This window comes from Ceratotherium simum, chromosome 9 (genome assembly GCF_057802395.1).
Source record: "Ceratotherium simum simum isolate JZ-2026a chromosome 9, ASM5780239v1, whole genome shotgun sequence".
Lineage (NCBI taxonomy): Eukaryota > Metazoa > Chordata > Mammalia > Perissodactyla > Rhinocerotidae > Ceratotherium > Ceratotherium simum.
Window position 1 is genome coordinate 9286108 of NC_141908.1, and position 15003 is coordinate 9301110.

The 15003-nt window shown below is 36.7% G+C and overlaps 1 protein-coding gene across 1 annotated transcript in view; it reads left to right on the forward strand.

The window, feature by feature from the left end:
• CLASP1 (cytoplasmic linker associated protein 1) overlaps nucleotides 1-15003 on the forward strand; it is a 263343-nt gene that overhangs the window by 186787 nt on the left and 61553 nt on the right. Inside the window, exons 24-30 of the mRNA XM_087435033.1 lie at nucleotides 5979-6082; nucleotides 7957-7980; nucleotides 9399-9643; nucleotides 11496-11559; nucleotides 13001-13069; nucleotides 13855-13857; nucleotides 14055-14218. Of these exons, the coding sequence (XP_087291159.1) occupies nucleotides 5979-6082; nucleotides 7957-7980; nucleotides 9399-9643; nucleotides 11496-11559; nucleotides 13001-13069; nucleotides 13855-13857; nucleotides 14055-14218 (673 nt within the window). The remainder of the gene's footprint in view (nucleotides 1-5978; nucleotides 6083-7956; nucleotides 7981-9398; nucleotides 9644-11495; nucleotides 11560-13000; nucleotides 13070-13854; nucleotides 13858-14054; nucleotides 14219-15003) is intronic.

The window sequence follows — 15003 nt, forward strand, 5'->3', positions numbered from 1 at the left end:
AGAATGTTGAAATGTATAATTGCTACTACCAAGGCAGAAGATGTGGGTACAGACACTTCTTCTTAACAAACTCTAGCATCAGCACGTGTCTTCTGTTGTGGCCAAGGCAATAATTAACCTCTTTTCAGCTGAATTTTTATATCATGCCTGTTCTCCCTCCTTGGGTTAAATCTGTTCATGAAACTTTTGTCCAGCAAGAACAACAGTAGTGCTCGCATGTACCCAGCACCATTCTGAGCAGTCAGTAGGCACAATCCCTGTGGTCCCTGTTCACCCTCTGGGACAGGTATTATCATCCCTCTTTTACAGATGACAAAACAGAGACTTAGGGAGAATAACCCACTCTCTCAAGGTCACACAGCTAAGTGGTAGAGCCAGGTTTTGAATCCAGGTCTTACTTCAAAGGTTGGCTGTTTTCCCTGCCTCATTTGAAAGCAGTCCTGATAATGTGTTTTTGAATAATTCATTTGAATAACAAATAAACAGACTTTCATTTGTTCCTCCAAAGTGTATTAAATGCTTTCTGTGAGGCCTCTGTAGGCTTAGGCACAGAGGAAGAGCTTAGTGATGTTTCTGAATCCTGATTTCCAGGCTTGGGGTTGGGACCTGGGAATTCATAGATAAGTCCCAGAGGTAGTTGTCCCCAGGGGAACTTACTATGCCCTTCAGAGAATGTCAAGTTTCCTCCTTTTTCTCATTCACTTTAATAATCATTTCCCACCCCCTTATAAATTAATGAGATTGTGTTATGCCCCTTTGAATCAACTTATATAGCCAAGCTTCACTTTAAAAAAAAAAAAAAGGAACGGAAGTAATTATGTTTCAGTGAATATATATTGGTTTTACGTTTGCATTTATTACAAAATTGTTTTGGACCATTTTAATGATATGAATGTATATATATATGGTTACAGTGACAACTTTTAAGTGAAATTTAGGGCTCTAGGACTCTGTTGTAAATCAGGCTTTGACGTGAGTGAGTCCACCTTGGATTCCATTGTTGGGTGTTCACTTGACAATGTGACAAAGGACAGATTTTCTGTAGAATATTCTGTTGAAACGGAACTCCAAAGGAGAACTTTATAAAGAACTTTCAGTTCAAGTATTGCTTAAAAGCTATTTTCAGTTGAAATTATTAGGATACAATACTAATGTGCTTGTACAATAAATGTATAGTTTGCTTCAGTCCTAGAAAATATTTTTGCCAACGTCTTTATTTAAGGAAAGTGATTATTTTATAATATCTGTTTTAGAGACCGCTGATTTATTTTTATGCATCTTGAGGAATTAGGAATTTTCTTTTCCTTTTGCAAACTGTTAAAAATTTGTCCTTATTAACGAGGCACCTTTGCTATTTAATAACACTTATATCACAGATATGTGCATTTCGTAAAGTGCCGTGAGCTTAAGTAAATACAATTATATTGAAGAGTTTGAGATTTTCATATTTTATGACTAGATGTGTAAGCATTAACGTGTACAGGATACTGTACTCTAGTAGCGTGGGTGAAAGTAGCACTTCTTGGTATGACTTTGTTAAATCTATAACGGTTCTGTGGAACAATCACCATGTTCTTTACAGAGTAATGAATAGAAGTACATTATCTTTTGGGTTTTTTCTGAGGTAAAGAAAAGCCATATATGGCATGACACTTCGGTCAATAAATTCATGTTTTGAACCAAGTCTGCATTTCATAATTATTTCTAAAATTTATGTTCTCCACATGAGAATGGAATTTAGCCTATGTTTCCTCATGCAGTTGAATTAATATACTTGTTATGAATACTTGCTAATAAAATAATATTTAATTTCTAAATATAAATTGGAGCTTGCTCTTAACCATTACTGCCACCACCACACCACCAGCATCACTACTGTTACTGCCACCGTTTATTGTGTGCCTGGCACTGTTTTAAGTGCTTTATGTATGATCTCTTTTCATCTCTTAACTCCCAAGAGGTAGGTACCATCATTGGCAGCATCTTACAGGTGAGGAAACTGAGATAGAGAGGTTTAGTATTTTGCCAAGGTCCTACAGCTAGTTGGGATCAAGCCAGGATTGGCCCCCAGTTGTATTACAGAGCCGGTGCTCAGAACCAAAGGACTGCAAATGCCTCTCCAAGGAAGGTCATTAAACTTAGTGCAACTAAATTTCCAACAGTTAAACAAGTCCATTAATAATTAGGATATTTGTGAAACAGAACAATACAAATTTTGACTGGGGAAAATGGCATCCCAGTTATTGAGCCCCCTTCTTGTGATTCATTCTATTTCTGTTCAAATAACATTATAAACTTCTATGCTTTTGTTTTTGGTGCATGGTCACGTATGCATCACGCATTGATGAGACATCTTGTGAGCTGAGTTAATAATCCATCCTGTGCTGTTCCACTTTGGGATTTAGATGGTGCTCTGTGACTCCTGATGTTCTTCGTGTTACGTATTTCCATAATGGCTGATAGAGGCTTCATGGCGTGAATATAAACCTGGAGTCTGAGCTAGTTGATGCATAAGGAACACCTTAAAGAATGCCTTTGTTGTACCTGTGTGTTGACCAGCTATGTGAGAGCCAGCAGGCTGCCGTGGAGTTTGGGGATCAGCACTTCCTATCCATTCATATCCAGCACCATTTCTTTTCATGAGAAAACATGGCCTTGTTGGGAGCAGTCCCTGCACTTCCTTTGGACTGTGGCATTTTCTGTCTCGGTTACTTCTGTGTTAATCCTGTGGGTGTTGCCGTTCCTTTTACCTGCAGCCTCTCGACGTCATTCCAGGTCCACTAGTGCTCTCTCCACTGCTGAATCTGTTGGGCAGTCAGGTGAACAAGTGCTAACTGCATGACTTGGCTTCTTCATATGTTCTAGTTTCACACTCATTTTAACATTTGTTTTCATCAGTGTCGGCTAGCACCTGGCATGTATGCACCTCATATTTTTTTTCCCCAATGTGCTTTTATTTTTTTAAGTTGTTGAATGTTTATGGTTCTGTTAATAGGCCGTAGATCCTCTATAGCCTTTTTGACAACATCATTTCTCCAGTGTTCATATTCATGTTAAAAAAAAAATAGAAAAATGGGGAAGTGCTTCTTCCTCTTTCACTCCCTCTCCCAGGAAAACAACAACCCAAAATAGATATCTTGAAGGGTCCCTGTGGGGAGATGGGGTATGGATATCATCCAACAGAGTCTTTCATCTCCAAAGTCTTTGCTCCCAATAAAGTGTTGATTATTAGTGTTAGTCGTTAATGTCAGGTTCTGATTATTTGGAGGTGCTTTTTAGTTACCAAATGTTTCAAATTATAGAATACATTATTTCATATGTATAAAAATAAATGGAAGGTCCTAAAACTTTTATGAAGAAACAAGATCACGATTCAGATAGTTGAATCAGGCCACAGATATCCTTTGCAGCCTGCGGACCCCAAACGTTCCATCTCAGCCCCGTTTTAACAACACCCAAAATCCCTTGGTTAGCCATTGGGACAAAAAGAAAGCATACAGTAATGCATTGATTTGCCCGATTTAACTGGCAGCCTTTTGATGTGCTAACAGTCCCTAATGACTACGGTTTTCTCAACTGAGTAAGGCACAACCGATTCAACCACAGACTGTTGATGGTGACAACAGTGACCAATTCACTGAGTTAGAGAGTTTCTCTGTTCTTCATCTAAATGAAGCCAGCTGTGCATTTTATTATGTGTACTCTGATTAGTACATTCCCCTGAAGTATGGGCCAAACTGAGGGCATAGTCATATGTAACAATCTCTTGGAAAATGGAGCTTCATAATAGTATCAGAGCAGTGAGAATGGAAAACACATTTTGGTCTGGTGAAACAAAAGGCTTATAATTTTGCTTAGATCCAGACAAACATTTCCCCTAAAGATTTGAAATTCAAATTATCTATGATATATATCAAATGATCTGTGGTCACAGTGTATGGCAAAGCTGTATGCACCTGGGAAGCACAAAATAATTGCATTGTTCTTACAGTGTTAATTTTTGTGTCTGAGAAATCAGTAATATCCCTGGAGCAAGATTGCTGGCATGAGATCTACTTTTTTTAAAAATTTTTTTGGATTCTGTTTTAAGTTTATGCTGGGTAATTTTTAAATGCCTTATAACTGAATTACTTTCATTCTGTTACTCATAAATCCCCTACTATCTACCCTTTTTTAATGGAAAAAAAAGACTTGAACAAAGATCATTTATAAAACTATGTACACAATATATCTCAAATTTATACTTCTTTCATATTTCAAGTGTTACTTTATATATATACATAGCTATGATTATTTTGTGGTCTCTAGTTTATATGGCACATTAAATTACCTTTTAACATATTAATGACTAAGATGACATTCAGTATGATCAGCACATGCATTAAAAAAGGGGATAGTGTAACATACAGATTTTGTTTCTTTATAAAAATTCATGACTGTATAACTTTTTTGATTAGCAGTGTTTAAATATTTTTCTCTTTTACGGCTGTGGAAGGTGTAATGTTTTGGAACTGACCTTTTTAAAAAGCTAAACAACACTTCACTTTTAAAGTTCACCAATTTTGTAGGTGATGTCTTGTTACATATTTAAAATTTCAAATATATTATTTTATAGGAAAGATCAATTCATGTAAAACAGATATTAGCTTTCCTTTTATTCTAAATGCTTTATTACTAGAATATGGCTAATACAGAGATTTTTCTTGTCCAAGAAGTGTCTTATTTGTTAACCAAGAGAAAGCATTTTTTATCTTAACATATTTTTCGAAAAGTTTCTTATACATTAGCACTTTAAATAAGAAACTTTTACCAGTCTATAGTGATACACTTATGAAGTATAATTTACACTGACTTTCTCCTATGATAGTTTTAATCTCAGCACTTCTTAAGGAAGGCTGGTCAACTGACTTAACGGACTTTAAAAAGTTAGTCTTTATTGTCCACGATCGTTAACAAGCTTAGAATAGTTGTTTGAACTGCTAAAATTTGTTTTAAATTCTTTGGATTCTGTCCATTTTGTTTACATGTATAAAGAGTATCATTTAAAAATGTTTTGAGGGACTCAGGAAAAATTTATACTAATATTATCTGGATGATTAATGTTTTGCAGTGAAGATGCTAGCTTTTTCTCGTGATTATTAAAGAATTTTAATAAATTGATTTTTAAATATCCTTTGACACAGACATCACGATGACAAGTACGTAAAATTAATTGAGCTTAATTAAGAACAATTAAACAGTAGCGACACTAATGAAAATTTGCAGAGATCAATTTAATACATTTATTTCAAATTTTAACTTTTTAGTACACATTGCATTAGAACTCATTTGTCAAACCTAAATTAGTTTAACCGAACATCAGAGCCACTTGCCTCTAGAGGGAATGCTAAATACATTACAAGACTCAACTTATAGCCCAGCTCCCTTCTATAAGAAGTTCTCTTCTCCCTACCACGTCTCAACACTTTTCAAAAATAAAATAGCATTAAAGAACCATTTTAGGGCCGGCCCTGTGGCTTGGTGGTTAAGTGCGCGCGCTGCGATGCTGGCGGCCCGGGTTTGGATCCCGGGTGCGCATCGAGGCACCACTTCTCCGTTCATCCTGAGGCCGAGTCCCACATGCAGCAACTAGAAGGATGTGCAGCTACGACACACAACTATCCACTGCGGCTTTGGGGGGAAAAAATAAAATAAATAAAATCTTTAAAAAAAAAAAAAAAAAAAAAAAAAAAAAAAAAGAACCATTTTAATTGTGAGCATGCTTTGTGACACTAAAGTATGAAATGTGAGCAACTTAACGTTTGCCACTGGTAAACCAGTCAATTGTAGTTAAAACTACAAGTCAAGTATAGTTAAAACTGGCTAGAGATTTTTTCAGTGCCTCTGTCCAGTAGGTGGGAAGAGGCAGGAGCCCTTGCAAAGAATTGAGAAAATTTGAATTAAAGTGACATACCTTTTGCTTTTGTTTTTTAAAATAGACCGATTTGGGCTTGGCCAGGCAGGAAGAATCCCCGGTTCTGTAAACGCCATGCGAGTGTTGAGTACAAGTACAGATCTTGAAGCTGCTGTTGCTGATGCTTTGGTAAGAGTCACGATGTATATAGAGTCTCTTTGAATTACTCATCCACATTTTTCTCTGTCTTAACAGGAAATTGCCTCCAAGTCAGGTTACTAAAGCATCTTTGACACTCTTTAAAATTGTGTAAATATTGGGTAAATTTATATTATTATTACTTTCTTCTTAAATTTTTATATCTGAATATTGGCCTCACAAAAAAATATTAGCGTGAAATGTATTTCTTCTGTACTCCTCAGGATCAAGAAACTTTTGATGACATTGGGCTTCTCTGATGTCATTGGGCTTCTTTTTTTCTTTTTATCTATGTTTTTTTCCAGCATTTCCTTTTTTCCATTCTATTGCTTCTATTGCTTTACAGGCTTTGATGGCATAGCCTAAACATATCATTATAATAGTAGGTAATACAGTTTGTGATTTGAAAATCTTGCATTTATTTCATTACCTCACTAGTTCCATGTGATTTTATGTTTGTTTTTTTTAAAATGAGTCCTTAAGTCATTATTTAAGGAGCTTTCCCACATTTTAAGATGAACTCTTTGAGCATATGAAGCACTGGTGGAATGTGTTTTTGCATCATTATAATGTAGTATCTAAAAAACAATAAATAGTGATTAGAGCTCCTTAAATTTGTGGTTATAGCAAAAAGTTCCTTGGTAGAATCAGCTTGTGGTCAAATTGCTTTTTAAAGATGCGTTTCAGCTAGTAGTAACACAGCCTCTTGCATATTCTGGCTTATGTGCTCAGCATTTAAAATAGATATTCTTTAGAACTGTCTGATCTCTGGCCTTGCTTGTGCTATTTTAAGATTTATTTTTTTCTAAGGAGAAAAGTGTTATAATACCTTTCTTTCAGACCCTGAAGTTTTAAATCCAGCCAGGGTTCGTCTCACCAAAATGTTATAGGCTGTGGCTACAGAGTTTCTAACTTTGATCCCTTCCTGTCTCTCCCTCACTTATTCTTGCTCAGTCAGATTTTTTTGACCAGCTGTGAGCAAGCAGTTTGCTGCTCTCATAATGCTTTCCTGTAAGCAGGGGCTGCCTGGCCAGCTCTATTCATCAGCCTTGTATGTAGAAGGGCTCTTTTTTCTGGCAGGTACTGGAGTTCAGGATAATTGCTCTAACTGTGGCTTTAACTTAAGTGTCACAAGCTGGGACAGAATTCTGTGATGTTGTTTTTCTTCCAAGGTGCAGCATTTAGAATTTGTCTCTTATTCATTCAGAGACCCTAGGAAGTGCAGGTCAGAGGGGTGGGAAATGATGGATGTGCAAAACCCTTAGTTAAATGGGCCGTCCAGTTAAGACGGAGGAGTTTCTTGGTTCTTTAGAGAACTGCATAAGGGACTGTGTACAAAGTTCTAGGAGGCAGAATGGGACTCGAGAGTTGGAGCTTTGTCTTTACTTGACTTGGGCTTTTCTCTGAGCTCTAGCTCCCGTTACACTCGTGCTGTCCTTACTACTTTTTGTCCAAACTGCTTGGTCTCTCCGAGTGACCTGCTTCAGAAGAGAAAGCACAGGAATGGTACACAATCTTTGCTTCACAGAATAGAAACCCCAGGGCAGACAGAATCTATCATAGAAATAGACAACAGAATTAATGGTGACTTTAGAGATGTACCTTAGTGATGTGTGGAGAGTTTTAGCAAAGAATTGTAGCACGTACTAGAAGGTCTTAAAAGAGGTGTTGGAGGGTTAGGAAATGCCATTGTGAAAGCATTCTTTTTTATTATTCGCTTGATATGAATCGCTTGCTAACCTGTATTTTTGGTTTGCTAAGATATGTGTTGCTGTACACTTTTGTTGCAAGAACAATCCCCACATATGCTTCTGACATAATTCTCTATGCTTTTTCCCCATCCTTCAATATTTTCCTGCCTACAGCTGTTAGGAGACTCCAGGAGCAAGGTACCAGTGCTTTAACTTTTGTTTTACAACTTTATTTTTTCTGTCACAAGTATATTTCCTTTAGAAACTAGTGAAAGCAACAAAAAATACAGACAAAACAGAAGTTTTGGTCTGAATTATGATGTTGTTATATCTAGTGAAGCTTTTGTTAGTGATGGAATCAGTCACCACTGACATTTGTTTTAGTGTTTATTTTGAATGTCAAGATCTGCTCCTTCTATTAGCGTTTCATTTTATTTATTAACCCAGATTGTGTCTACTCTTATGTCATCATTATTTCATGAATGGGTATATTTAACATTTTTCTTATTTTAGGACTCTAGTTTATGTATAAGTAAGATGATTATATAATTTATCATCCTAACAAAGATTCTTTTGAGAGTGAAAGGGGGTACTCTTAATAATTATGCTGGACAATAAGCATAAGGGAGAACTGTCCTGAGCAAGTTGTGATGTATGTACAAGCCATATTATCAGAAAATTATATTTGTATGGTTTAAGTCAATAACTATCTGTTTTTCTCTTAGAGAAATTGTATTTGATAAGTTTTATCAATTTTATATAGCTGTTGCTATGTTATTTATGGGTTTAACTTACTTAAAGTTTTATATGCAGGGTAAGAGAAATGAATGAAGCAGATAGTATAGTCTACAGGAAGCCTATTTGTGTTGTAAAACTTTAAGTCCTTAGTAAATTAAAGTGGCTCAGATAATTTAAGAATCCTTTTACGTAGGATACTCTGCCACTGACGTTTCCGTTTCAGACTTTCTTAAAGAAGCATGAATACTGAAACAAATTTACCCATAGACCACGCTCAAGATAGCTTGCTTTTGATTGGGAAGGGGCTGGTAGACCACGCTCAAGATAGCTTGCTTTTGATTGGGAAGGGGCTGGTAGACCATGCTCAAGGTAGCTTGCTTTTCATTGGGAAGGGGCTGGTGGGTGCACATACTTGCAATGTGTCAGGTGCTGAGCCAGGTTATTTAACATATCATTCCATTTAATCCTCCCAACAGGCTTGTGAGAGGTATAATTATTATCATCTCAAAGGTGAGGAAACTGAAGCAGAAAGATTAGGAGGCTTTCTGAAGTCACAGAGCCAGTCAGTGGTGGCAGCAGGGTTACAGCCCAAGTTTGTCTGCTGAAAAGTCCACACACTAGACTAGAGACCATACTCTTTCCTCTCTGCTATGGATTGCTCTGCTTATTACTTATTATACCTAACAGAAGTCTGATTTTCTGTTTTTATTTCCCTAATCTGTAAGCATAGGGAAAATGTAGTGCGTGCGCACATGTATGTCTGTTGTGTTTCTTTTTACCTTTAACTCTTCGTTGTTGATTTTGTTTGCTATGACTCATGGTCATTTCACCTTTCCATTTCTTCCTCTCTCACCTGCATCCCTCATTGGATCTGGCAGAAGAAGCCTGTGAGGAGGAGATATGAGCCATATGGGATGTATTCTGACGATGATGCCAACAGTGATGCCTCGAGTGTTTGCTCTGAGCGCTCATATGGTTCCAGGAACGGTGGCATTCCCCATTATCTGCGGCAGACTGAGGATGTAGCAGAAGTTCTCAACCACTGTGCTAGTTCAAACTGGTCAGAAAGGAAAGAAGGGCTTCTAGGCCTGCAGAACTTACTGAAGAGCCAAAGAACACTGAGGTAAGGACAAGAGGCTAAGTTTGTGTCCCATATTATACTCATCAGGGGCTTAACTGGATTCCCTATCATTTATAGAGTCCTTACGAAGTTCCAGGTGCTGGGGCAGGCACTAAAGGTGCTAAGACAACTCAGACCCATACTTTGCCTTCCAGAGACTTTGAAATAGCTGGCAAATACTCTGTAATTTATTAGATTTATAAAACATTTGGTTCACTTATGGTTTACATTTGTCCAGTTGATGTTATTTGAGAAGTCTTGGTACAGTTTGCAATTTAGGTAAAAAATAAAACAACGCTGCAGGTTGGTACGGGTTGTTACTCTTAGGATTATGAGTAAAATGATAATAGTCTCAGTCTAAAATTTTTAATACACATATGCGTTATATAGCTTATAAATATGCATAGTAAAGAGATGCTAAAATGGATTCCTCCAGATAGTAACAATATTATCTCTAAAATTGATTATTTTTGCTTTTTCTTTACATTTCTGTATTTCGTAAATTTTCTAAACTGAGCACGTATTACACTTACCAAAAAAGTGTGTATTTATATCTTATTTCATCAAATCTAAGGCACTGTTGACACATGGTTATTTTATATCCCTCTAAGAAGAAATGCTGCTTATTAAACCATGACAGTGCTAATTGTCGTTAATCATAAGATGAATCTCAGAATTACAGGGAAGTTAAAATGTGAAAAAGTGGGTAACTTAGAACCCGTGAAATATGGTATATTATATTATTTGGGTAATTTTTTTAAAGATAAATTGTGAGACTGGATAAGTTTATGGTCGTAGATGGGTTCTGCAAAGCTAAGTGGGCATTGACTAATGAATCACTATGCTGTAAGTGTGGCTGTCTAGTCTCACTCCACCCTACTGTGTTAGTACCTGCCCCCTTCCCCCATTACTCCTTTGTGTTATGAAGCTGTCATGAGAAGTTTTGTCATATGCCTTCTGAAATGCAGGTAGCCTCTAACGTTCTGGTGATCTATCAAAAAACAAAATGAGGATGATTTGTTGTGATTATTTTTAAAGAATCTGTTTAATTCTGGACGTCCCAGTTTCTTGTTCTTGTTCACCAAGTTTCCCTTGAATAATCTCTAGAAATCTGTTGATTAGCATTGGTCTAATCTAGATTGCGTTGTTGATAATGTTAAAGGATCATTGAGCCAACTCTGTCATCTGTATGAGGGGGATTACTCAGGCATGATTTGGGGAAGAGGTGACATTTCTAATCAAGCCTTGAAGTACAATGGGACTCAGTAGTGCAGGCAAGGGTCAGAAAAGCAAAGGGGCGCTCATGGGAAGTGAGCGTTTGCTCTGTCTCAGGTGCGGCTGAGGTAAGATGTGGAACCTGCTTTCATCCTCTCAGCAGCCATGCGAGGTGGTTCTCCCCCGGTTTTCCTGGTATGGACATAAAAGTATCAGGGTCCTCTGTCTATAGCAGAACTGAAGGTAAATCTAGGTCTGTCTGAGTCCAAAACACATGCTTTTCCTAGTTTATCCCATTGCCTTTCATCTGTGGCAGGTGGAAAACAGACCTGGAATGAAATGAACAGGATTTAGCTCGTGGCTTTGCCACTTGTGCATGTATGAACTTAGGGGATCACTCTCTGAGATTGTTTGCTCATTTTAACGAGAACAAAACTATCATGGTTTTACATTCCTGTTTAATTTCATCATGAATTAAATAAGGTAATTCATTTGTGAAAAAAAATTTCGTTATATAAAAATTATATAAAGCTTATGTAGTTGACTGAAATAAAAGGATTTTTAAAAGCCAAGCTGTAAATAATTTGTGTTGACTTACTAAATTTTTTAAGTTCCTTTGTTTCCATTTAATTTTCTTTAGTCGAGTAGAATTGAAAAGATTGTGTGAGATCTTCACCCGAATGTTTGCTGACCCTCACAGCAAGGTGAGTCTGGGAGACATGCCTCATTTACATTCCTCTCTGCATGTCTATGTGAGCTGTATAATATACTACTTAAGAATGGGAGATAGTTCCCCAAAGTGTAGATTAGACCTTGCAGATTTAACATCAATTTCAGCAGTAGTTTCTTACATCTTTTAAAAATGGAATTCTTGGAAACTTCAAATGTCCATAAAACTTTAAGTTAAATAAAGTGCATTTTAGGTAAGAGTTATTATGGAGAGAATCAGATATAGTCTTTCATTCATTCAGCAAATATTTTTGGGTACCTCCTATTAGCCAAACAGTGGGCTAGGTGCTAGAATGTAACATTGTGTTACAATGTAGTGCTGTTTTTTTTTAAGTTACAGTAGTGAAGAAAATAATCAAGTATATAATTATTTTTTTGTATCTCATGTAGAAGTTGTCTATATATAGGACAAGATAGAAAAATGGAAGCATTATGTAATGGATTTATTGGAAAACCAGGTTATTTCTCCAAATAGAATTTTGCTGTCCCCAAGAACTTGATGGATGGTGGCCACTTAGCTGGTGCCCACACCTCCTGAGGCCCAAGGAGAGCCCTGAGCCTGAGGACTGCCTTTTTGACAAGGGAATCCTGCTGAGGGGAAGACACCCAGGAGTGAGGGACAAGGCCCTTTCTAGGAGTGGTACGAGAGACGGACCCTTGACGAAAGTTTACTTGGAGCCTAGATTTTAAATAAATACCATTGTTTTGGAGGAAGCCTTTAGAGGCTGTTAGATGCCTTTAAAGAAAGAAAAGGAGGGGATGACGATATCGGGAAAGTTAAAGCATAGATTAAGGATGGAAACTAAAGTGTAGAAATTGACAGAACCTTAATCAGCATGAGCAAATCTTAAAAGCTTGACATGTAGGATTTAACTATTTTATGCTACAGTTTTCTTAGTAAAAGTAGTCTTTTCTAAATCTTATTGGGAGAAAGAAACCTGTGATGGCCAGAAAGTCCAGCTAGTTATTGTGAGCTCCCTTCTTTTCCTACCCTTTCTTCCTCGTAGGAATTGTCCTTGAAGTGTCAAACATCTATCCATCCATCCATTCATTCAACATTTAGTGAATACCCTCTCTGGGCTAGGGATACAGAAAACAACAAATGACCCTTGCCTTTTGAGATGCTCACCGAAGGCGTAGGAGAATGAATCTCCCTTTTTTTGGGCAGCAGTTCTTCTCAATATCTGTCTTGAAGTATGTCTTAAGATTCCTGTTGAGACCCTCACAGCAACCAAGAAAGGTTGAGTTTAAGGGCCACATAGATATCCAAAGATATAATTAGCAAGATTTTTCTCTAAGATAGTGTTAAAAGCAGCAAGATTTAAAGAATAAGTATAAGATTCATAAGATTTATAGCATAAGGGATATTAGAAGGTTTTGGACATTGATGAAATTTCTGTTACCTGTCACCTCTAGATTGCTGATTCAGAACCAGAATGTGAGGATAAAGAAGGAAATTTGTTTCCATCAGAAGGCTCTTGTACAGTGAGTTTGGAGGTCTCAGTTTAGTTCATATTTGCTAGCTGCCTCTGAGCTAATCCAGGAATCCCACAGCTGGGGCTCAGTGACTTTTTCCTGAGCTGTCTCATGGGAGACCGCTGGTGGTTAATAGTTACTGTGCTAGAACTGAGTAGGTATATGATGGCTGGGTTGTCCAGTAGAGCAAGACTCCTTAACCAGGTAGAAGACACAACGCTACTTCTCTCTCTGACATCCATTCAGGGATACTCCACTGTCTGTGGGCTCTGTCGCACCTTAGCTAGTGGTAATGATTACACAGCGGCATGACAATCATGTCAACTGTCAGTATCTTTTATTCTAAGCCATAATCTTTTATAAAGATTATTATGGCTTTTATAATACCTTTTTATAAAGATATTACTTTATAATATCTGAATTGGCTTACATCAAAATAGATGACTAAAATGAAAAGCAGTATATACATGAGTTTTTTTTCCCTCATCCTATAATAGTGTTTGTTGAATGCTAGATAATGAACAATAATAGTATAGAATTATGATGGTTAAAAGGCTTTTTTAAAGCAAAAGAAAGAAAGAAAAGCCTCTAGGGTTAAACTAGTATTTTTTAGCAAAGTTGATTTTTGTCTATACCAAATTTTAAAGGCATATCAAGGGAAGGGAAAGTATTTTATCAGTTTGTAGCCTTTTCAGGTCTTTTAAGAAACTGCATGAAAATGGTATTAATTCACTGTGGACTAACATGGAATTTGTTTTGTTGCATGACCTGATTTGCTGTGGAATTCACAACAGAGAGTAAGTTCCAATCTTTTTTTCTTTATCTATTTTCTGTAATATATTTGCCTTCTATAATATATGACCAGTTGTTAGCACTGTTAACCTAGGTTATGAGAGTCTGGGCAAAGCCAGTATGAGAAAATTTAATGTTTTGGAGACTTTGGAGGAAATTATAAATTAAATATGTGAAGTATTTGATTTTCATTTGTGTCTAGGTTTTCAGCATGTTTTTGGAGACTCTTGTGGATTTTATAATAATTCATAAGGATGACTTGCAAGACTGGCTTTTTGTTCTTCTCACACAATTACTTAAGAAAATGGGAGCAGATTTACTTGGATCTGTGCAAGCAAAAGTTCAGAAGGCTCTAGATGTCACAAGGTAAGTGTTTAGGGGTTAGACCATTTTTTTCCAGCTTTTGAGATATAATTGACATATAACATTGTGTAAGTTTGAAGTTACACAATGTGATGATTTGATATATGTATATATTGTAAATCATCACTGCAAGGTTATTTAACACATCCTTCACCTCACATAATTACCATTTTTTTGTTGTGGTGGTGGTGAGAACATTAAGATCTATTCTCTTAGCAACTTTCAGGTGTGTAATACAGTATTGTTGTTAACTGTGGTCACCACACTGTACATTAGATCCCCAGAACTTAATCATGTTATAACTGGAATTTTGTACCCTTGGACCAACATCTTCCCATTTTCCCCCACCCCTCAGCCCCTAGCAACCACCATTCTGCTCTGTTTCTATGAGTTTGGCTTTTTTTTTTTTCAGATTCCATTTATAAGCCTGATCATATAGTATTTGTCTTTTTCTATCTGGCTTATTTCAGTTAGCAAACTGCCTTCAAGGTTCATCTATGTTGTCACAAAGGGCAGGATTTCCTTCTTTTTTATGACTGAATAATATTCCATTGCATATACACACCATGTTTTATTTATACATTGATCCAACAGACACTGAAGTTGTATCCATCTTGGCTATTGCAAATAATGCTGCACTGAACATGGGGTTAGATATCTCTTTCAGGTGATGATTTCATTTACTTTGGATATATGCCTAGAAGTGAAATTGCTGGATCATATGGGAGTTTAGTTTTAATTTTTTGAGGAACCTCCATGCTGTTTTCTGTGGTGCCTGTACCAATTTA